Source organism: Ranitomeya imitator, chromosome 10, assembly GCF_032444005.1.
Source record: "Ranitomeya imitator isolate aRanImi1 chromosome 10, aRanImi1.pri, whole genome shotgun sequence".
Lineage (NCBI taxonomy): Eukaryota > Metazoa > Chordata > Amphibia > Anura > Dendrobatidae > Ranitomeya > Ranitomeya imitator.
Genome location: NC_091291.1, coordinates 111,157,755 through 111,182,115, shown reverse-complemented (window position 1 = coordinate 111,182,115; position 24,361 = coordinate 111,157,755). Strand labels below are relative to the sequence as shown.

At 42.6% G+C, this 24,361-nt stretch overlaps 1 protein-coding gene across 1 annotated transcript in view; it reads right to left on the bottom strand.

Annotated features, from left to right (window-relative positions):
• Nucleotides 1–8,277: 8,277 nt before the first annotated feature.
• EFHD2 (EF-hand domain family member D2) overlaps nt 8,278–24,361 on the bottom strand; it is a 30,180-nt gene continuing 14,096 nt past the window's right edge. Inside the window, exons 3-4 of the mRNA XM_069741687.1 lie at nt 13,344–13,478; nt 8,278–8,783 (exon numbers count right to left, since the gene is read on the bottom strand). Of these exons, the coding sequence (XP_069597788.1) occupies nt 8,649–8,783; nt 13,344–13,478 (270 nt within the window). The 3' untranslated portion in view covers nt 8,278–8,648. The remainder of the gene's footprint in view (nt 8,784–13,343; nt 13,479–24,361) is intronic.

Genomic DNA, 24,361 nt, shown 5'->3' with positions numbered 1-24,361 from the left:
TGTTACACTGCCATGTAACAGAGGGACTGCAGTCGGATGGCGGGGTAGGGTGCGTCTGTCAGTGCCACGCCGATCAGATCGACAGATTTGTCCTTGTTGGGACGTGTTTTGCCTTATTTGTGAAAGGACGGCTAAAGGCCCCTTCACATAAAGCGACGCTGCAGCGATACCGACAACGATCCGGATCGCTGCAGCGTCGCTGTTTGGTCGCTGGAGAGCTGTCACACAGACCGCTCTCCAGCGACCAACGATGCCGGTAACCAGGGTAAACATCGGGTAACTAAGCGCAGGGCCGCGCTTAGTAACCCGAAGTTTACCCTGGTTACCATCCTAAAAGTAAAAAAAACAAACAGTACATACTTACCTACCGCTGTCTGTCCTCCAGCGCTGTGCTCTGCACTCCTCCTGTACTGGCTGGGAGCACAGCGGCCGGAAAGCAGAGCGGTGACGTCACCGCTCTGCTTTCCGGCTGACCGACGCTCACAGCCAGTACAGGAGGAGTGCAGAGCACAGCGCTGGAGGACAGACAGCGTTAGGTAAGTATGTACTGTTTGTTTTTTTTACTTTTAGGATGGTAACCAGGGTAAACATCGGGTTACTAAGCGTGGCCCTGCGCTTAGTTACCCGATGTTTACCCTGGTTACCAGTGAAGATATCGCTGGATCGGTGTCACACACGCCGATCCAGCGATGTCCACGGGAGATCCAGCGACGAAATAAAGTTCTGGACTTTGTTCAGCGACCAACGATGGCACAGCAGGGGCCTGATCGTTGGTCGCTGTCACACATAGCGATTTCCTTAACGATATCGTTGCAACGTCACCAAAAGCAACGATATCGTTAACGATATCGTTATGTGTGAAAGGACAGCTAATACATCTGTAGGTGACACACAGCACGCAAACAATGGGGAGTAGAAGGATGTGATAAGGGGCTAGGCAAAGGGCGGCTCCAGTCCTTTCATTACAGCACAAGTGCATGCCCAGATCCACCATTGCTCATGATAAAATGTTGACTGCCATTCTCTGCAGATTTTCTGTGAAAATTTGCACATGTAAAGTATGCTGTAGATGTACGATGTATGAGATTTTATAAATACCTTACATTGGCTGCATGCTCAACCTTACAGAAATTGACATGTGTTGCAGATTTCATACCCTGGCCGACATCCTCGGTACATGTACGACACATGTCGGGTGTGGGTGTTTTGAGCAGGCTCAGGAGCTGAGCCTGCATCATATAGAGTGTGGGTGTAGGCTGTGTCATACAGCTTCCACTTGCCTCTTACAGCAGTGGCATTCCGGTGCCCAATGCTATAAATGAAGTATTGCAATATATTGTACAAGTAATCAAACAATGGCAAATTTAGTTTCCCTAGGGATTTTAAAACTAAAACGTAATTCGTTTTTAAAAACCTAACAAAAGAAATACTTTAATTGAATTGCCGTCATTTTCACGACTCAAAAAAAAAATAGAGAAATAAATTTAAAAAAAACCCCCTAGAATTGCTGTTTTTTGGTGTCGTTAACTCACCAAAAAATGCACTAAAGAATGAAGACATTGTGTGATAGTAGCAAAAAGTACAGCTCTCCATGCTAAAAACAAGCCGTCATGCAGCTCCATTGAAGTATGGATACTTTATTAAAAATGAATTTGTATATTAAAAATGAAAAAAACAAAAACAATGACAAGTATGGTATGTTATTGCCATAATGTTACCGACCTGAAGAATTCTTTTTACCAAATCATTTCTACACTGAACGCTCCAGAAACAAAACAAGATACAAAAAAAAAAAAAAAAAAAAGTTTGGAATTTTGGGTTTTTCTTTTTTTTCTTTTTTTTTTTTTTAACCATTTGAACAATTTTTTTTTTAATGGTGACCTACAAAACTACAACTCATCCAATGGCTGTCGTCGCAAAAATTAAGAAAAGTTATTACTTTTGGAAAAAGGGGAGAAAGAAAAAAAAAATAAATTCAAAAGTGAAAAAATGAAAATTGGCCGCAACAGAAAGGGGTTAAAATCAGCAGCATCTCCATTTTTATTAATTTTTACTGTGTATTTTCCCACCTTTTTCATGTAGAAGGGTTAAAAATATCTTCATGTATTTACAGGATTTTACAAAAAAAGAAGCTGCATTTGGGCCGTTGTCTTGCTTTTAAGTGCATTAGAGGCCACTAAAAATGTTCTTTAGTCCGTACTGTCCGCCATGTTTGATTCTATCAGATCCAACTATTTCTCAGCAGGGCAGGAATTGCATTTTAAGCCATTACCCCCTTCGTTAAGATGAACACGCCGGTTCCATTGAATCAGAAATTCTACGGTAAAAGCTGCTGCCACATTATGTTTTATTTGCCGAAGTCATCAGGTTGCTACTTTTAGTTATTGGTTCCCCCAAACACTCTCTTACCTGTCTGGATCCCCTTCCAGTCTGCTAATCCCGGACTTTTACAATCAATTTTTAATATATTCTGTGTAATTGGTGAATACTATGTGCTAGTATTCTGAATATTGCAAAAATCTCAGTGTGAGCCCTCCTACCCTTACTGTACATGGCTCACGCTGTGACAGATGAGTTTGCGACGCTCCTACCCCCATTGTTAAACGGGTCCAGTCGCGGTAGATTGTGTGTCACTTACTGAAGTGTTCCGTCCTCTTACAGGATGGAGTTGCAGCAGGACTACATGTCCCAGCATGTATGCCGTCTTTTATCTGTTCAGTGATTGCCCTCTACCTCTGCGGATTTACATTTCTACGCCAGACAAGAGATTGTTGCCATCTTGACCACCATAGAGTACAATCAGCAGAATATGGCCACAGTCAATTGTGTTTGCGGTTGCCGGGGCTTGCTGGAAGTTCTAGTTCCCCATCAGTGGAAGTAGCTATAATTTGGCGACCACTGTTAGAATAGCAGTCATGGTGGTGACTAGTTCACTTGTCATCGGTGGGCTTAGTGGAAATACCATAACATAATTTTATGGTAGCCCTGATCAAGAAATTTGCCCGCAACAAAATGTAATCTTGCTTGTACGTATTCATAAGGAATGGTATAAATCGGCGCCGCAGATTGTAGCAACCAGTGAGGTCTCGGCTGTCAGAATAAAGTAATCTGATCGGTTCCTATGGGGCAAATAAACACTTGTTAAAGAATTTTGGTAAGAAGGATGTATCTCCTCTTTACATGGAACCCCTACTAATTTTCCGGACCCCAATCCCTAATTTCCACAAGGCGAGTGTGAATGCTGCAGCTGTCGAGCCTATATCTATCCAAAATCTATAGAACGGTGGAAATGGACAAGCAAAGCTCAGCGATCGGTTGGTGGTCCCAAACGTCCGGTTTCCACCAGTCCAGCATTACACTTTTCTAGGGGATAGGTGGTGATAGAGTTTACTCGAATACCCCTTATGACAAATGTAGAAGAGATCATCTATGCATAGAGGACACCTTTCTGATCATGGGCATTCTGATTGCTGGGACCCTCACGGTCCCCAATATGGGGGCTCTGAAGAGTCCCAAGTGAATGAAGCAGAAGTTGAGCTCCACTCCATTCATTCTCTATGGAATTGTCAGAGATAGGCAAACCCTGTGCTCGACCTCTGCACCATTGAGACTTGACTTTTCAGAGCCCCGTTAAGGGATCGGTGAGGGTCTCGGCAGTACTAATCCTATGCATAAAAACCCATTAAGCTATATTCACATTGAGTTTTTTCAACAGGTGGATCCTTCTCAAAATCCTCCTCCAAAAACACTTGGAAACTCTTCCAATTCATTCTTGTGGGAAATTCAGAATAATTTTGGAGGAAAAAAAAATTCTGAACCTCAGCAAAAGAGAAATTCCTTCAATAGGAAGTGGTTTCTGCTTAATCAAACCGTGTTTGTTTTTTTACTCCTCAAAAAAACTCAATGTGCACATAGCCTTAGTAATACTTTTTATTACAGGGGTTGAAAAAGATTATAACCATGGCTGCTTTATTTTAAGAACACAGCGCCACATCTGTGCACAGGTTGTGTGTGGTATTGCAGCTTTCCCCATTTACTTCAGGGCGGTGGCGCTGTAATACAAGACCCACAGGCTCTTGTGGTGTTTCTAGAAGAAATCAGCCATGTTTTTCTAATTGTGGACAACTCCTTGATTAAGCCCCAATGCAAGAAATCACATCCCGGCATCCACTATTAGTCGCAAGAGCTGCTTCTATTGCTTGTAGTGTATGCTTGGATCTGTAGTTCCTCAGTGTCTGTGAGTCGGTTGCTCTATGTTGCCTATTGACTCCTCTGGTCCCTCATTGCTTCTTTGTTATTGTCTTTTTGTTCATTTTTTGTGCAATATCACCATTACATTATCATTATGTTTACATTTGTGGAGCATATTTCCCTAGTCGTCTAATCGAGGCTTTTAGATAAACTGTTTTCGGGGGTATAAATTATTCACATTATGAATATTTTGGGGGGAACGGCTGACGCACAGGACAACAACAGAAATTGATCAAAATTGTCTCGTAAGTAAAGTCTGGCCTGGTAAAACCCATAGCAACCAATCACAGCTCAGCTTACATTTTCCCAGAGCAGTATATGAAGTGAAAAGTGCTCTCTGATTGGTTGCTAATGGCAACGTGGCCTAGCAGTCTGGATCAGTGAGGCCTAGTGTCCATTTTGGCACAGGAGATGTGTTTCTATGGTGCTGTAGGTGTCGCCACCTGCTCCTTTTTATTATTTTTTTTAAATAGTTTAGGTACAGAGCGTGTCATTTTAGGAAACTGTAAAAATAAAAATTATAAAAATAACATACAGTAGGTTGGGAAAAAATAGCAAGCAGGCAGCCGGTAATCATGGTCTGCCAACTGTAATCTTCAAAAGGTTTCTCAGAACATGCTGGGAGTTGTGGTTCGATGAGGTCTCAGCCGGTCACCGATATATGGAGTCTTAGTTCCCCGACATTAGATGATGGGAGTAGTGGTGTCACTTATTGCTTTACGGCAGTCATTTAAAGGCAGTGGTTACCCTCTCCATGAACGGAGCGGTTTTGACACCCCTGCGCAAGGAGGAGGAATCCCCAAATTTTAGTAATAGAACATTAAAAGATCACTAAATGTATTTAAAGCAGTTGGGTTTGATAACACGGCTGCCTTCTCCCACAGACAGCGCCACCCCAGTCCACGGGTCATATCTGGTATTACAGCTGTACTGCACTGTCAGTCAGTCCAGCCTCATACCCTGATGAAGCCAGTTTAGCTGGCAAAACATGTCGGTGAGGTCTAGGAGTTATTTTAGTTGCTAGGTAGTGAGGCATCAATAAATTTCAAATGAGGGTAGTGGTACCGGCCGCACCAACTCCCTTTAGTAAACTAACTCAATAAAAGATACCAGATATAAATCCAGTGGATTACATATGTTTTAATAATAATAATCTGATTATGGATACACACTAGCTTAGCGGATCTTAATTGCCTGTCCTTTAATAGTTTTATTAAAAGTCATGTTTTATTATAGTCTTCAGTTAGGGTTTAATTGCCTGTGGCAAACTGTAAATTATTGAGCTGTAATACCAGGCACGACCTATGGACAGGAGTGGAGCTGTTTTTTTTTCTGGGTAAAGATTGCTCTAGATTTCTCCTTGGGACCCAGGATGTTTTTAGTCACCCCTCTGATTTAGGAGCATCTCTTTAGGCTCTGGCTAGAAATCCTCTTTAAAAGGAACTTTTGTGATATGGCGCATGTATCCCATGCACTTAGCTACTCTGAAAAGAATCATGGGACTGCAGCGCCATAGAATTTGTCACATGACTTTTTTTCTAGTTACTGATTGGCTGAGACTCATCATGTGTCTCCATAGAATCTGGAAGTACTTTCTATAGCGTTTAGCACTTTTTTTTTTTTTAGGGATGTGATTATTTGTACTCTTAAAACTGTATACGGTCATAGCACCAGGTTCTGTTTAACAGGGTTGTCATTCATTATCACATTGTTACATATTTTTTGTTAATGTTCTGTTTATCATTGGAAGCATTTATTAGACAGATTCTAATAGAAAATGTTTAATAGAGGAACAGCCTTGTTTTTGGTGTCCATTTTTTACCATTTAACAGGCTATTGCAGCAGCCTCTGTTTTGCTGCTGCTTGGGCTACAGTCATCTCTTGCTACTATACTTACTGTGGATATGACTTGCTGCCGTTTCCCTTAATTCTGATGACTGCAGCCTTATGAGACTCGTACCCCAGTAGAAACCAGAAGTAAATGTTGCCAGAACACGACTGCTGTGTATCCTGCCAAAGTCAGAAAAAGTCCAATGCAAGGTGGTCACATAAAGGGGCTGTCCAGGCATATGGTATTGATAACCGATCACTATCGGACCAGTGATGGGCCTCACTGATCAGCTGTGTAAGAGAATAGGAGCGGTTCTGCAGTACCTGGCAGCGGCCACAGCACATTGAGGGGAGCTGCGCTGTTCAGCTCCGTTCCACTGTTTACATACATCTGCCACAGGAGCTAATAGCAGCTGATCAGTGGGGGTCCTGGATGCTGGACCCCCACCAATCTGATATCAATCACTTGCTCTAAGGGCACAGTCAGACGGCTGCATAAATTGGACTGAAATCGTAGCGCAATGTACAGATTGGCTGGCGGCTCTCTCAACCAGAGCGTGACAGATTCATAGGAAAATATGAAGCGGTCCTGTTGGTTCAGGAGAGCCGCCAGCCAGTCTGTTAATTATAGTCTGATCTTGATCCAATTTATACGGTCATGTGCCGGCACCCTAAGGATAGGACATTAGTAATGAGCGAGCATGCTGGGATAAGGTGTTATCTGGGCATGCTCTGGTGCTAGCCGACTGTCTTCGGTGTACTCTTAAAAAAAAAAAAATGTTCAAGTCCCAGTGGCTATTAGGCAATACCTGCTTGTGTTGCTGCTGTCGAACAGCTGCGGGGACACTAACCTATTATGATAGCACCCGAGCATGCTCAGATAACACCTTATCCCAGCACGTTCGCTCATCAATATCCTATGCCTTCGACAACGCCCTTTAACACGGCCTCCAATTCAGACTGGACCTAATGATGATATATGAGCATCCGCCTCCCTTACCCACATAATGTATATAGGTAGTACCTACCTTGTTCCATCCCGGCAAAACTTGTCTTCACCTTTGAAACGGAAGTTAAAACAAATGTACTTTTCCATTTATGAGCGCGTTTTAAGCCGCCATCTTTGCCCCTGCCGCACCCGTCAGCCCCTTCCTCTGTCATTGTATAAGAAACGAGATCTGTCCCAGCGCGAGTGTCTCGGTGCATTTGTGGCCCTAGTGAGTCGGTGTCATTGTTCGTTCTGTCCATGTAAATAATCTATCCTGTCCGAGGAGCGAAGCAAGGTTCTGGGAAGGAGATTTCAATAGGAATAGACTATTTTGATATTGTTCATTAAGAGGATGATCTATGTGTACATATCTATATTGTATATATGTGATGACAATGGATTTGGCTCTTTTTTTTTTTTTTTTGTGCAACACTACCTTCTTCCCCGTACTGCTGTTTTACAGTCAGTGTTTTAATGTTTATACTTTTTTTTTTGTTATTGCACGGTTTAATACATTTGCTGAATAAGACGCAGCACAAACTCTTGTAAAACTGGGGTGCTGTATCATTACAAAAAGTGTCATGGGATTGTTGCTGACGGATCTGATATGCATGGAAGGCACTTAAAAAAAAAATATAAATAAAAAAAACATGCTAATAAGTTTCTTCATCTCTTTTGATGTGGCGGTTGTATTCTATGCCTTCATATTGAACATGGCGGTCTATTTATTACGGTGACACGTTGTGCACACTGAACACAGGTGCCATGAAATAGGGTTTTATAAAGCCACCTAATGAATTCAGCATCTCTTCTGTGGGGCATGCAGAGTGTCAGAAATGCTACTCCAGTCTAGGACTGGAGTAGCATATCTGGCATAAAAAGCAACGTCATTTTTTTTGGTTAATTTGATGGGCCGGTATGGCTATGCCCCAACTTTGCCTATTTTGGCGGAGCCGATTAAAACTTGAAAAGCTGAAAACCACAAAAAGTTGCGACTTTTCAAAGCTTTTACGAATTCTGGTATTATGGTTTTAGCAAATTTGTTTCTTTTATAAAGAAAAGTTTTACAACTATCTATATCATTTAGGTGGCGAAATCTATGGCAGATCTGCAGCAAAATGTGCATCTTCTTTCCATTTTCAGAAAAATTAGGATTTGTTTTATGTCGGCGCTTTTCTGACCAACTAAAAACACAAAAATCTATAGAATAATAGCTATGATTGTTTTTATTTACAGATTTTTCACAAAAAAAACAAACTGAGAACGATGTAAAAAAATACTGTCTGCAACATAAAAATGAAAATCACTAGTAAAATGATTCACTTTATTGGTCCATCCAACCGTAAGCAATAAATTAGATAAATCTTTTTTTTTTTTGCAAATATATTTTGACAGCAGGAATGTCAGGTCCCGGATCTTCAGGTATTGGGGGAATCACTTGTGTACAGCTCTTGTCTGGTAAAACAAGGTAGAAGTTGTAATCCAGCAACAGCGGAAGAACAAGACTCTGCGCACCCTGCGATATATAGGTATATAGATAGATTTCTCTCTGCATGCTATGAAAATACTCTGCTCTGGTTTATGGCTTGAAGGTGGACTGTAGCTCTTTAAAGGCAGCCTTCCTCTGCTCCTTCTCTTCCGCCTGTCTCCTCTTCTCCTCCTGTTCCGCTTTAATTTCTTGCTCGAATCGGCTGCCATGATTAATAGCCTGCACCTTAGACATAAAATAAAATCCACAGTTGTAGACACTGTATGTTTCGCAGGCGAGCAGATTTAGCACCAAATATCGTTCTTAAAGCCGCACTGGACCCCAGATTTATAGTGCACAAGTCTAAATTGGGTGCGCTAGGAACTGGAGTACATCGCTATTGAAATTTAAGCCACCGTCTTGCACATTTTTACTCACTTGGTGGTTGGGACTGGCATATAAATGCAAAAAACTTGCAAAATTTCAAGGTGTTTTTTTTCACAGAAAAACACCTTGATAAATCTGGCCCTAAGTGTTTTCTAATAAACCTATACATCCCTGCTCATTCTGAGTTTAGGTGTCAAGTAGGTGGTCCTAGCCGTTTCTGTATAACAGGTAGCTGTCAATCACTGATTAGGACCACCCATTTGATTTCTCTCCCCTTTTTTTTAACCCTTTCACCCCTGGATGATTTTCCATTTTTCATTTCTTCTTCCCCTTCTTCCGAGAGCCATAACGTTTTATTTTTTTATTTTTCCAGGCAAAGCCGTATGAGGGTTTATTTTTTTGTGGGCAGAGTTGTACTTTTGAACAACACCATTCAATCAGCCACAATAGTGTACCAGAAAACGGGGAAAAACATGCCAAGTGCAGTGAAATTGCAAAAAAAAAAAAAAAAAACGCAATTGTTTTTAATGCTTTTTATTTACCATGTTCAATAAATGGTAAAACTGACCTGAAAATGATTCCCCAGGTCCGTATGAGTGCGCAGATAACTATTCAGAAATTTGTCCAAAAAAGGGGTTGCTTTTGTCACCATTTTCTGAGAACCTGAACATTCTCATTTTTCTGAGGCTAGGTGATGGCTTGTTTTTTGTGTGGCCTGAGCTGCCTTTTTTTTTTTTTTACTGATACCATTTTGGGGTAGATACAATGTTTTGATTGTTTTTTATTGCAATGTTGCAGTAACTAAAACTCCCCCCGTAATTTTGCAGTTTTGATTTTTTTTTTTTCTCGGATTAATTTATTTGATATATAGATAGAGTGGACATTTCTGAACACAGTGATACCAGATATGAGTATTTTTTTATGGGGTAAAAGGGGGGTGATTTGAACTTTTTATTTTTTTAAACTTTCCTTTTTTTTTACTGTATTTAATAGTCCCCTAAGAAGACTTGAAGCTGTGATAGTCTGTGCTTCACAGAAGGATCTTGAGGACGGGCATGGAAATCTTCAGGAGACCCTTGGCAGACGTAACAATCAATCGACGCCCTGCGAGCACGTGACTGAAGCGCCGATGGGCGAGATCGATGAATCTCTTCCGGTCTGCTCGTATTAAATGCCACTGTCAGTGATTGACAGAGGCATTTATCTGGATAACAGCCCTGGGTGGATATCTGATCCGCTGCTATTAGAGGCACTTGATAGCTGATTAAATCAGCCATCAAGTGCGGGGAAAGATGTGGGCTCAGTGTGTGAGCCTGCATCACAGGCAGGGACACGGCCGATGACGTGAATATGTAATCAGTAAAATAGGGGATAACCTGATGAGAGCCAGGTATCCAAAGAGTGGAGATTTTCATGTTTGACCTCTGCCCCAATCATAGTCTATGGGACAAGTGGAACAAGCGCAGAACTCTTCTTTTTCCAGCGTCACTTAAGAAAGGGCAGCGCAGCGCTCCATGCTCAGGACCACTTACAAATGCAGGACCTTATTGGGATGGGAGCTGATAATACAAGTTCTCATCTCTTTTACGTTTCCACAAAGATCTTCTCGGCATCAGAAAAGATGGGTGAGTGCCACCACCTGCTGAATGCAGGGCTGTGGAGTCGGTAAGCCAAACCTCAGACTCCACAGCCATGGTTGTACCCGCGAGCACCATTCACATGGTCTGTACTGATGCCTAGAATTAGTGGTATTAGGACAGTCTGAATGTCCAGACTGTGGTGATGGCCTGTTCCATGCCGAGGAGATACTGGCTGTGTAACACAGCTGGCACATGCCTATAACAACAGTAGCTACCTCTGACTGCTATTGTTTATGCTGTATTAAGTGAACTTGTCGACAGGTTTGTGCTCAGTAACCTACACACACACACACTCAGGTCGGTGCCGTTATACTAATTAAAATGATACTTGGGGATGAAATCCATCTTGTGGTTCTTGTTTAATCTTTTTTTTTTTCAGTTAATGAGATTCTCACGTTCCAGACTTCATCACCAGGTATCATTTTAAGGCCGGCGTCACACTGGCGTTTAAAACGGCCGAGTGAGTGATAAAAAATCGCATTGCACTCGGACCAATGTTAGCATATGGTGCCGCTCCCAGCAGCCGACTTTTTGTCGGTCGTTTTCCTCGGTCCGAGACAATCGCAGCATGCTGCGATTGTCTCGGACCGAGGAAAACTCTCGGCTCACTCGCACCCATATAAGCCTATGGGTGCGAGTGAGACAGCGCACACCACTCGGATAACATCCGAGTGATGTGCGCTATAAGCGGACCCCAGCAATGGAGGAGATGGAGAAATTCATTTCTCCGCAGCTGTGCTCCGATCCTCCCTGTGTGAGAGAATCGGAGCACAGACGCATGACACTCGGCTCCTGCTCTGCTGCGAGCAGGAGCCGAGTGTCATTAGCATATCGCATCCGATGTTCTCGCATCGGATGCAATACGCTAGTGTGACGCCGGCCTATTCAGTATAACGGCGCCAACCTGACACTGCCTGCAGATTACTGAGCACAATCCTGCTGACAGGTTCCCTTTAAGTACCGCAGTCACTCAACGACAAGAATTTACTGTAAATGTCCTGCTTGCCATTGCGCTTGTGCACTCCCATCAGACCCCGCGTGACGTGATTGCAGGACATTAATGGTTACCAGCACTGCCATCTTTGTCCTCCTATGGGCTTTTTTTTTTTATTAGGGGAAAACATCAATTACAATATTTACTTAAATAAATTTTGAATTTTTTTATAACCACTAACGTATTTTTTTTTTAAATTTTTGGTATTGCCATAATTGTACTGACCTGGAGACTCATACTCAGGTCCCAAAACCCCAAATAGCGACAATGTTTCTTTTAATTCTTTTTTCATTTTATCTCACGTGTAACTCGTACCCATTTTTTACAGCTCGTCCTGAGAAAAAAAAAAAGCCATCCAAAAAAACAAAAATGGAAAAAAAATGACTATTTTTAAAAGGGTTATTGACTTTTTTTTTGTCATTCTCCCAGTGTTATGTAATTTTGAAAAAGGAATGCTCCAGTGATGAGACTGTATAAAACTTCACATTTATTGGATTGATTAAAATAGTGTAGTAAAGGCAAAAACTACTTAGAATTTGCTGACCCTACGCGTTTCTCTGTATACACTTGACTAAGGCTACAAGGCGAAACACAAAGGCTCTGGAAATTCTATGTGGTTTTGTCCTTACTTAAGTATTTTAATCAGTCCAATAAATATAGCATTTTATACCCCTTGTCTCATCACTGGGGGAATCCTTTTGCAATGATCGGCTTGTTGCATCCCTGACTCCTTGCCGCGCCTACAGGTGTATTAAATGCTGGTGAGATGACTTCCCTTGCCCAACTTCCCTACATTTGCCAATTTTATCTAATGGCTTTATAATTATTTATTTAGTAACGGGGATATAATCAATTTGCACCGCTATCCGGTTGTTTCTCTTTTTGGTATAATAGTCCTGAGCCGGAAACGGCATTGGGTGCCTCTGTCTTCTATAGGTGCTTGGATATTTAAAGATTCTCGGCTTTCATCTAATGTGCATGGGGACCTATAGACGACCACTAGAGTAAGGCGGAAGTCAGGAAAAAAAGCGAATCAACCTCTTCAGCCTCGACACATGTAAAGTTTGTGACTGCAGATTGCCCCAGAACGACCGCCCAATAACTTTTGATAGCGGATATTGGACGACCTCGGTCTATAGGAATGTTTTTGAAGCAGGGGGCGTAGAGAGCCACTGCCACCAAACGGCTCCTAATCTTGCAGGAGCTGTATGTCGGTTTTGGCACAAAGAGTTAAAAAGCCCTAGAGCAAAGTCTTTAGTGTGCCAGAATAATGGTGCAGATCGGAGATGTGCATTTTTTTTTAAATTACGGTTCTGTTTTGCTTATAAATTACACATTTTTTTTGGAACACATCGTTATCAAATTGTGCGAGAGGAAGAAATATAAGCTGAAATATGATTTGGCAGAATCAAATCTCAAAACTTTTTGTTATCTGTAGTTTTTACAAAAAAAATCAGGTATCTGCTGAAGCTCTGCTAGTGTTCTCAGCAATGAGTTATTCAGTACTAATCTTCTTTGCATTAGCTGACACACTTTCTGTGGAGGCAGGGATAACCGGGACTCATACAGCGAGGACTACGTAGCACAGCTCATCAGTGAGAGGACTAGCAGAGCTGCAGCAGATAAAACAGTACTTTCTCAAAACTACAGCAAGAAGCTCACTCAGTGACCCATTATTAGAAGCAGGTTCTCCTCCACCCCTACTGTATGCTGCTGACAGGTGGGGCTGCAGATAACTGGTGACAGGCTCACTTAGAATAGAAGGCATCTTATTAACCCACTTACCTTTGCTTCAAAGAAACTCTTGGCTCCTTTCACACCTTCAATGGAAACATCGATTTCTGAGAGTCTTGCAAGAGCGTGCAACCCGCTGTCCTCTTCCAGCTCACCCGCTGCAGCTTTGCGGAAAATTAAAAGGAACTTTAAAGAAAGAAGAAATTAAAAAAAAATAAAAAAAAAATAATGTAATAAACCTAAAATGTAAAAAGGCAAAACTATGAGGGGGAAAAAAAAGGAAAATAACCTTCCCTTATATTTATTCACATTGATCCTAAGTTATTTAGCTGGGAGACAATAATCTGCACGTTCAATTAATAAATACATATCCTGTCAGCTCCTGCAGTGATTTTACAGAACACGGCAGATATGTAAAATATATATATATAGCCACTGACATCTATATATCTATGTGTATATATCTATTCTAACCTGTCACACTGATTTTACTGTATGCGACACATGGATTGCTGGGTTTTCAAAGTACACCAAGGCGTAAAAATTGGGCAACACTCGCATGGTCCAACTGCTGTACGCACCCATAGGCTTGGAGTCTCTGTGACAATCGCAGCATGCTGCGATTTTACACGCACGCCGAATATGGCTGAGAAAATAAACGCTGACGTGAGCTGCCCCATAGGTTAACACTGGTCCGCGTGCTAAGTGATGTTTTCTCGCATAGCACTCGTCTGTATTCTTCCGTAGTGACTCCAGACTAAGAAGCCCTCCTACTCTGCACTCATTACCTGTATTAATTGCACCAGTTTGAACTCGTTACCTGTATAAAAGACACCTGTCCACACACTCACACTCCAACGTCTCCACCATGGCCAAAGAGCTGTCTAAAAACACCAGGAACAAAATTGTAGACCTACACAAGGCTGGGATGGGCTATAGGACGATAGGAAAGCAGGTGAAAAGACAACAATTGTTGGTGCAATTGAAAAATGGAAGAAACACAAGATGGCTGTCAGTCTTACTTTGTCTGGGGCTCCATGCAAGATCTCACCTCCTGGGGTAAGGATGATTCTGAGAAAGGTCAGAAATCAGTCCAGAAGTGCACGGGAGGACCTGGTCAATGCCCTGAAGAGAGCTGGGACCACAGTCCCAACCATTACCGTTAGTAACACACTACGCCATCATGGATTAAAATCCTGCAGGGCATACAATGTCCCCCTGCTCGCTCCACCACATGTCCAGGCCCGTTTGAAGTTTGCCAATAACCATCTGAATGATCCAGAGGAGGCATGTGTATCGCAAGATTTGGCCAACAACCTCTTTCCCTTTCTAAGAGCATAGACTACGGGTCATGACAATGACCAGAAACATACAGCCAGGGCAACTAAGGAGTGGCTCCATAAGAAAAATTTCAAGTTCCTGACGTGGCCTGGCCAGTCTCCAGACTTGAACCCCACAAAAAATCTTTGGAGGGAGCTGAAACTCAATGTTGCCCAGCGACAGCCCTGAAACATCTGGAGAAGATCTGTATGGAGGATACTAAGTTCTATTTTTCTTTTGTATCAAATACTTATTTCATACAATAAATGCAAATTAATTATGTAAAAATCATACAATGTGACTGTCTTCCCCTGTTGAAGTGTATCTACAATAAAAATTACAGACCCCGCCATTCTTTGTAGGTGGGAAAACTTGATACATATATACATACACACTATATATATATATATATATATATATATATATATATATATATATATATATATATATATATATATACACACACAGGTTTGAGACAGGTTTTTTGGGTTATCAGGAGTTGTATGCCAAAATCATCAGTATTAAAACAATAAAAGACCTGACAAATTTCAGTTGGTGGATAATGAATCTATAATATATGAAAGTTTAACCCTCCGTCACATACAATATTCGGACTAACGAGTTCACATACAATGTGCCTGTCAGGCGCCTGCTGGAAAAATACCTATAATATCTAATGTTTGCAATTTCAGTGCTCTAAAAGTGATCAGTGACCTTCATAGGGATGTAATAAAAGAGACTACACATAATCAGTTGCAAAAAAAAACATTTACTTAACATAAAACTAATAACTATGAAATACAAACTTTTCAAAACTCCTGCCAAATAGTCCCCAGTTCGACTCTCTCAAAAAAATGTACAAAGAAAATTTTTGAACACAAACTTAATTTTAAGGTACCTTAAGTACTATTAAAAACATATTCAATCAGAAGTAGATGCTGAGGTTTCCCCAGAAAAGTCACACTTGCAGAGCAAATAGCAAGAATTACACACCATTTTTGCATGTGTCAGGCAAATTGCTTTATGACATTTGAGACATTCATAATTTGAAAGCCTTCTGGTTCCGCTTTCCGTTTGGCAGGTGGTGCATCTCCTTCTTTTGTGAGGTGGTGCAGATTGTGACTTTTCACCATCATCTTCTGGGCGGAACCTTTTGAGCTGAACTTGAAGGCGAGAGGGGATACCGATTGTTTTCACGCTTCTCCTGCGTAGCTCTCCAAGTACTAGTTCATGGGCCAATTTTTTCAGATACAATCGTCTACGGAGTGGTTCAAGCTTGTTTTCAAGATAAATTATTTGTGAATTTATACCACCCAAATTCAACATAGCAAAAAATATGACCATTGGCCAGCGTTTGATGTTTCTGCTGACGTTGAAAGTGGAGCACATCTGATCTGCTGTATCCACACCCCCTTTGGTGGCATTGTAAAATGTAATTATCTCCGGGTTTTTTTCTGCCCCAGTCCCAGGATCGATGGCAGCATCATCATGAAGTGTTGATAGAAGAAGTACGATTTTTTTGGCATGTGGTACATAGGAAACTAAAGCCTTTCCATTATGGAATGCAAACATACTGCTGTACTGTTGTCTCTCTTTCACACTTACAAACTGTGGCGGCAATTCCCTTTTGTTTTTTCTTACAGTTCCCACATATGACAGTTTCTGAATTTTCAGATAATCTATCAGATCACAACTTGTAAACCAATTGTCAGCTGTAATATTGCGACCCGATCCAAATAAGGGTTCAGCCAGTCTTTTTACAACATCAATGGGTTTGTTGCTCACACAGTAAGGACCTTCTGGTTGTTTTCCTGCATAAACTTCCAGGTTGTAAGTGTAGGTCTTACTGGCATCAACAAGGGCATAAATTTTTATTCCATATTTGTTTGGCTTTGATGGAATATATTGATGAAAGGCACATCTACCACGAAAACCAGGGAGCATTTCGTCAATAGTGAGATTCTCTCCAGGGTAATAACTTTGTTTACAGTTTACAACAAATCTTTGAAATATATCACGAATTGGAGCAAGTCGGTCATGTGTTTTGCGTTCGGTTCGGGTAGTTCTGTCGTCAAACCGAAGGCAACGAATTAGAATCTTGAATCTGTTTATGGACATAACAAGGCTAAATTTTTCAACTCCATCCCCATCTTTACCCCAAAGTTCCTCCAAACTTTGTCTATTTGCCCTATAAGCTCCTGCAAGGTACAGTAATCCAAAAAAAGCACGCAGTTCTATTTCATCTGTGGGCTTGATGGTTCTGTTGCAGATGTACTTGTCCTTTATAATGTCTATATATTGGTTGGTATATGTGACAATAGAGTCCAGAATGTCATCTGTAAATATACTGTTCCAGCATTCAACTGCAGTTTTTGCATTACGTGCAGTTCCTATTACTGCAGGAAGGTGAGTAATAATGTTTAAAGGTTCCCTACGTTTTTTCTGGAATGGCTTCTTGTTCCATTTAGTATTTTTATCTTTTCCAATATAATATGATCCAACTTCTTCATCCTCATCACTGTCACCGTCTTGCTCTGTTTCAGAATCCAGGACACATTCTTCCACCTCATCATGAGAATCAATCTCCCTTTCCTCTCCTAAATCCTCATTCAGTGTGAGGTCTCTATCATCTAACAGCATGTTTGTTACTTCCTCAACATCAAGTTGTTTGGATAAATTGTACATTTTCCTCTCCATTTCAGCAGATAATCTGAAGCAAGAGAAGGAATATGTTAGGGAACTACTGTATATGCCTGAGCAGCACACTTTCTTTTATAAAATCTCCCTTATTTCTATGAAATATCCTCACATTTTGTGCTATACATTCATAAAACAAGCTAAATAAACTATTGTGATGAATAAAAACATAAAATACCAACCTTACTGAATGTGACGTATTCACATACAATGAGCCTGAGAGATCTGTGCAGCTATATCCTCTCCCCTGAAGCTCTGAAATCCAACTGTGATATCAGGTTTCACAGACCTTCAAGAGACAGGAGACTACCTGGAGGGAGGGGGTTTCCTCACAATCTGGTGAGGAAGGAGAAATGAAAGTAAAAGAGAAGCGCCTGTCAGATCAGTTGTATGTGACGGAGGGTTAATTGTAATCATTACATTATGGTAAATAATGAAATTTAACACTATATGCTAATTTTTTGAGAAGGACCTGTATATGTTCTTCATCCTGGTATGTGCTGCTCCATCCTGCGTCCCCATCCTGTCATGTGCTGCTCCCATCCTGCGTCCCCATCCTGTCATGCGCTGCTCCCATCCTGCGTCCCCGTCCTGTCATGCGCTGCTCCCATCCTGCGTCCCCGTCCTGTCATGCGCTGCTCCCATCCTGCGTCCCCATCCTGTCATGCGCTGCTCCCATCCTGCGTCCCCATCCTGTCATGCGCTGCTCCCATCCTGCGTTCCCGTCCTGTCATGCGCTGCTCCCATCCTGCGTCCCCGTCCTGTCATGCGCTGCTCCCATCCTGCGCCCCGTCCTGTCATGCGCTGCTCCCATCCTGCGTTCCCATCCTGTCATGCGCTGCTCCCATCCTGCGCCCCCGTCCTGTCATGTGCTGCTCCCATCCTGCGTCCCCATCCTGTCATGCGCTGCTCCCATCCTGCGTTCCCATCCTGTCATGCGCTGCTCCCATCCTGCGCCCCTGTCATGTGCTGCTCCCATCCTGCGTCCCCGTCCTGTCATGTGCTGCTCCATCCTGCGTCCCCATACTGCCTCTGACCTGGCGCGCTGTGGGGGTCAGGTGCCGGTATCGCTGCCAGCTCAGGCCCCCCAGCACTTACTATATTCACCTGTCCTCCGTTCCACCGCTGTGCGCCGCCATCTTCCCGGTCCTCTGGCTGTGACTGGTCAGTCAGAGGGCGGCGCCGGCGCGCATTAAGCGCGTCATCGCGCCCTTTGAACTGAAGGTCACAGGCCAAGGACCGGGAAGATGGCGGCGCACAGCGGTGGAACGGAGGACAGGTGAATATGGCCGATACTCACCCTCCTGGCGGTCCCTGCTTCTCTGTTGGAGATCGCAGTGTGCGTTCAGTGTTAACGCATACCGCGATCTCCCGGGAGCGTCACTCTGTGAGGCCCAGACTGCGGCGGCGCTTGCGCAGTCTATAAAGGCTTTGGACAGAGTGACGCTCCCTGCGTTATATATACACACAGTCATGGCCAAAAGTATTGACACCCCTGCAATTCTGTCAGATAATACTCATTTTCTTCCTGAAAATGATTGCAAACACAAATTATTTGGTATTATCTTCATTTAATTTGTCTTAAATGAAAAAAAACACAAAGAATTGTCCTAAAGCCAAATTGGATATATTTCCACACCAAACATAAAAAAGGGGGTGGACAAAAGTATTGGCACTGTTCGAAAAATCATGTGATGCTTCTCTAATTTGTGTAATTAACAGCACCTGTAACTTACCTGTGGCACCTAACGGGTGTTGGCAATAACTAAATCACACTTGCAGCCAGTTGACATGGAATAAAGTTGACTCAACCTCTGTCCTGTGTCCTTGTGTGTACCACATTGAGCATGGAGAAAAGAAGACCAAAGAACTGTCTGAGGACTTGAGAAACCAAATTGTGAGGAAGCATGAGCAATCTCAAGGCTACAAGTCCATCTCCAAAGACCTGAATGTTCCTGTGTCTATCGTGCGGCAGTGTCATCAAGAAGTTTAAAGCCCATGGCACTGTGGCTAACCTCCCTAGATGTGGATGGAAAAGAAAAATTGACAAGAGATTTCAACGCAAGATTGTGTGGATGTTGGATAAAGAACCTCGACTAACATCCAAACAAGTTCAAGCCGCTCTGCAGTCCGAGGGTACAACAGTGTCAACCCATACTATCAGTTGGCGTCTGAATGAAAAGGGACTGTATGGTAGGATATCCAGGAAGACCCCACTTCTTACCCCGAGACATAAAAAAGCCAGACTGGAGTTTGCCAAAACTTACCTGAAAAAGCCTAAAACGTTTTGGAAGAATGTTCTCTGGTCAGATGAGACAAAAGCAGAACTTTTTTGGGCAAAGACATCAACATAGTTTACAGGAGAAAAAAGAGACATTCAAAGAAAAGAACACGGTCCCTACAAACATGGCGGAGGTTCCCTGATGTTTTGGGGTTGCTTTGCTGCCTCTGGCAGTGGACTACTTGACCGTGTGCATGGCATTATGAAGTCTGAAGACTACCAACAAAGTTTGCAGCAGAATGTAGGGCCCAGTATGAGAAAGCTGGGTCTCCCTCAGAGGTCATGGGTCTTCCAGCAGGACAATGACCCAAAACACACTTCAAAAAGCGCTAGAAAATGGTTTGAGAGAAAGCACTGGAGACTTCTAAGGTGGCCAGCAATGAGTCCAGACCTGAATCCCATAGAACACCTGTGGAGAGATCTAAAAATGGCAGTTTGGAGAAGGCACCCTTCAAATATCAGGGACCTGGAGCAGTTTGCCAAAGAAGAATGGTCTAAAATTCCAGCAGAGCATTGTAAGAAACTCATTGATGGTTACCGGAAGCGGTTGGTCGCAGTTATTTTGGCTAAAGGTTGTGCCAATACTTTTGTCTGGGCCATTTTTGGAGTTTTGTGTGAAATGATCAATGTTTTGCTTTTTGCTTCATTCTCTTTTGTGTTTTTTCATTTAAGACAAATTAAATGAAGATAATAATACCGAAGAATTTGTGATTGCAATCATTTTCAGGAAGAAACTGAGTATTATCTGACAGAATTGCAGGGGTGTCAATACTTTTGGCCATGACTGTATATACATACAGTGGGGCAAAAAAGTATTTAGTCAGTCAGCAATAGTGCAAGTTCCACCACTTAAAAAGATGAGAGGTGTCTGTAATTTACATCATAGGTAGACCTCAACTATGGGAGACAAACTGAGAAAAAAAATCCAGAAAATCACATTGTCTGTTTTTTTATCATTTTTTTTGCATTTTATGGTGGAAAATAAGTATTTGGTCAGAAACAAACAATCAAGATTTCTGGCTCTCACAGACCTGTAACTTCTTCTTTAAGAGTCTCCTCTTTCCTCCACTCATTACCTGTAGTAATGACACCTGTTTAAACTTGTTATCAGTACAAAAAGACACCTGTGCACACCCTCAAACAGTCTGACTCCAAACTCCACTATGGTGAAGACCAAAGAGCTGTCAAAGGACACCAGAAACAAAATTGTAGCCCTGCACCAGGCTGGGAAGACTGAATCTGCAATAGCCAACCAGCTTGGAGTGAAGAAATCAACAGTGGGAGCAATAATTAGAAAATGGAAGACATACAAGACCACTGATAATCTCCCTCGATCTGGGGCTCCACGCAAAATCCCACCCTGTGGGGTCAGAATGATCACAAGAACGGTGAGCAAAAATCCCAGAACCACGCGGGGGGACCTAGTGAATGAACTGCAGAGAGCTGGGACCAATGTAACAAGGCCTACCATAAGTAACACACTACGCCACCATGGACTCAGATCCTGCAGTGCCAGACGTGTCCCACTGCTTAAGCCAGTACATGTCCGGGCCCGTCTGAAGTTTGCTAGAGAGCATTTGGATGATCCAGAGGAGTTTTGGGAGAATGTCCTATGGTCTGATGAAACCAAACTGGAACTGTTTGGTAGAAACACAACTTGTCGTGTTTGGAGGAAAAAGAATACTGAGTTGCATCCATCAAACACCATACCTACTGTAAAGCATGGTGGTGGAAACATCATGCTTTGGGGCTGTTTCTCTGCAAAGGGGCCAGAACGACTGATCCGGGTACATGAAAGAATGAATGGGGCCATGTATCGTGAGATTTTGAGTGCAAACCTCCTTCCATCAGCAAGGGCATTGAAGATGAAACGTGGCTGGGTCTTTCAACATGACAATGATCCAAAGCACACCGCCAGGGCAACGAAGGAGTGGCTTCGTAAGAAGCATTTCAAGGTCCTGGAGTGGCCTAGCCAGTCTCCAGATCTCAACCCTATAGAAAACCTTTGGAGGGAGTTGAAAGTCCGTGTTGCCAAGCGAAAAGCCAAAAACATCACTGCTCTAGAGGAGATCTGCATGGAGGAATGGGCCAACATACCAACAACAGTGTGTGGCAACCTTGTGAAGATTTACAGAAAACGTTTGACCTCTGTCATTGCCAACAAAGAATATATTACAAAGTATTGAGATGAAATTTTGTTTCTGACCAAATACTTATTTTCCACCATAATATGCAAATAAAATGTTAAAAAAACAGACAATGTGATTTTCTGGATTTTTTTTCTCAGTTTGTCTCCCATAGTTGAGGTCTACCTATGATGTAAATTACAGACGCCTCATCTTTTTAAGTGGTGGAACTTGCACTATTGCTGACTGGCTAAATACTTTTTTGCCCAACTGTACATATACACACACACATATATATATATGTACATACTGTACTACACGGCTTTGCACGGGTTAATAACTGCTGTTAGCAAACTAGAATGTGTTAACAAAAATTTATTCTGCACACAAAAACCACAAAACCGATAGAAATGTAATTATTAAAAGGCAAAAACTAAGCTAATAGAAGCATTTCACAACATATATTTCAACACCAGAGATATTCCACACATATTTAACTAAATTGGCCAAGTAATGTGAAATAATCTTCTACTACTTATTCGAGAGCCTTTTGATAAACGACATTCTTAGTTTTGCATGTGCCTAGTTTTGCATGTGGCGAGTTTTGCGCGTGGCGAGTTTTGAGCAGGGACTTTTGTGTTTCGACTTTTATGTGGTGAGGTTGGTGTATGTGTGGTGAAATGTGTGCTGAGGGTGGTATATGTGTTCAAGCACGTGGTAGTGTGTGGTGCATTTTGTGTGTGTGTTCATATCCCCGTGTGTGGTGAGTATCCCATGTCGGGGCCCCACCTTAGCAACTGTACGGTATATATTCTTATCCTATACACTCTCGGGGTCCAGACGTGTGACTGTGCAAAATTTTGTGGCTGTAGCTGCGACGGTGCAGATGCCAATCCCGGACATACACACACACACACTCAGCTTCATATATTACCGTGTATACTCGAGTATAAGCCGACCCCCTAATTTTGCCACAAAAAACTGGGAAAACTTAATGACTCGAGTATAAGCCTAGGGTGGGAAATGCAGCAGCTACCTGTAAATGTCAAAAGTTAAAATAGATACCAATAAAAGTAACATTAATTGAGACATCAGTAGGTTAAGTGTTTTTGAATATTGATATTGAATCAAGAGCCCCATATGATGCTCTATACAGTTTGATGGGCTTCATAAGATGCTCCATATTAAAATATGCCCCATATAATCCTGCATAAAAGTTAATAATGGCCCCATAAGATGCTCCATACACATTTGCCCCATATAGTGCTGCACAAACGTTAATTATGGCCCCATAAGATGCTCCATACAGACACTTGCCCCATATAGTGCTGCACAAACGTTAATTATGGCCCCATAAGATGCTCCATATAGACACTTGCCCCATTTGCTGTTGCTGTGATAAAAAAAAAAAAAAATCACATACTCCCCTCTCGTCGCTCAGGCCCCCAGCACTTTCTATATTCACTTTTCCTCATTTCAGTGTCGCTGTGTCTTCAGCCTCCTCTGCACTGACGTTCAGGCAGAGGGTGCGCACTAACCACGTCACCGCGCCCTCTGACCTGAGCGTCACTGCAGAAGACTCTGAAGACGGAGCGGCACCGGAACGAGGAAAGGTGACTATTGCGCAGCGCTCCCCCTCCCCATTATGCTCACCGTTACCGCTCATTACAGTAATGAATATGCGGCTCCACCCCTATGGGAGGTGGAGCTGCATATTCATTACTGTAATGAGCGGTACCATGTGACCGCTCAGTACAGGAAGAAGCTGCGGCGTCGGGGAACCAGGGACCTGCAGGAGTAGGTGAGTATAATTAGACAGCCCCCGCTCCCCCTCCCCTGCCGATCCCTGGGTATGACTCGAGTATAAGCAGAGAGGGGGACTTTCAGCCCCAAATAATGGGCTCAAAATCTTGGCTTATACTCGAGTATATACGGTAGACATATATTTGCAAACCAAGAAAAATTGACTTGCAAACTGATACTACATACTGTGTAGGTCTGTAATAGTGACTTGTACACAGTGTGTGTTTATCTTTGTTTTTTGTGTACTACTATGCTAAGTGTGTATTGTATTCTGTAAACAGTTTGTTGACTTCGAAGGTAGATACGGAAAAAGGCTGTGAGGGTGGACTGAAAGACACTGGGTAAATCTAAAAATAGATCACATGCCTCAGCTATAAAAGAGACTTCTTTTCTTCTGGTTGGTGTCACTCTTCAGGATCTCAGCTGAGGGTGCATCGGACCCAGCTGAAAGAACACAGGACTGCTCTTGGTTATCTCCCTACACTTGTCGTTACCTCCTGTCTGCATGCATATCACAAGTGGAGTATCAACCCGGGGAGCTCGGACATAACATCTACCATTATCCTGGCGAGTCAGCGCAAGTGTGAGGCCCTGTAATGTGCACCATCTTGGGGTAATTGCTGGGATTGTTCTGTTTGCTATTGGGTGTTGTGGTTCAATAAAGTATTGCCACACTGTTTTACCCTAACCCTGTGTCGTCTGAGTAGTGTATTGCACACCGGGAGATAGAGCGGGTGTTCAGTGGTATGAGCCCTGGTCCATGCAGTCTTGCTAAAGGCAGCCGGGCCAGTGGACGAGAGCACCCACTGACCCCGTTTCTCCAAAACATACACACACACATA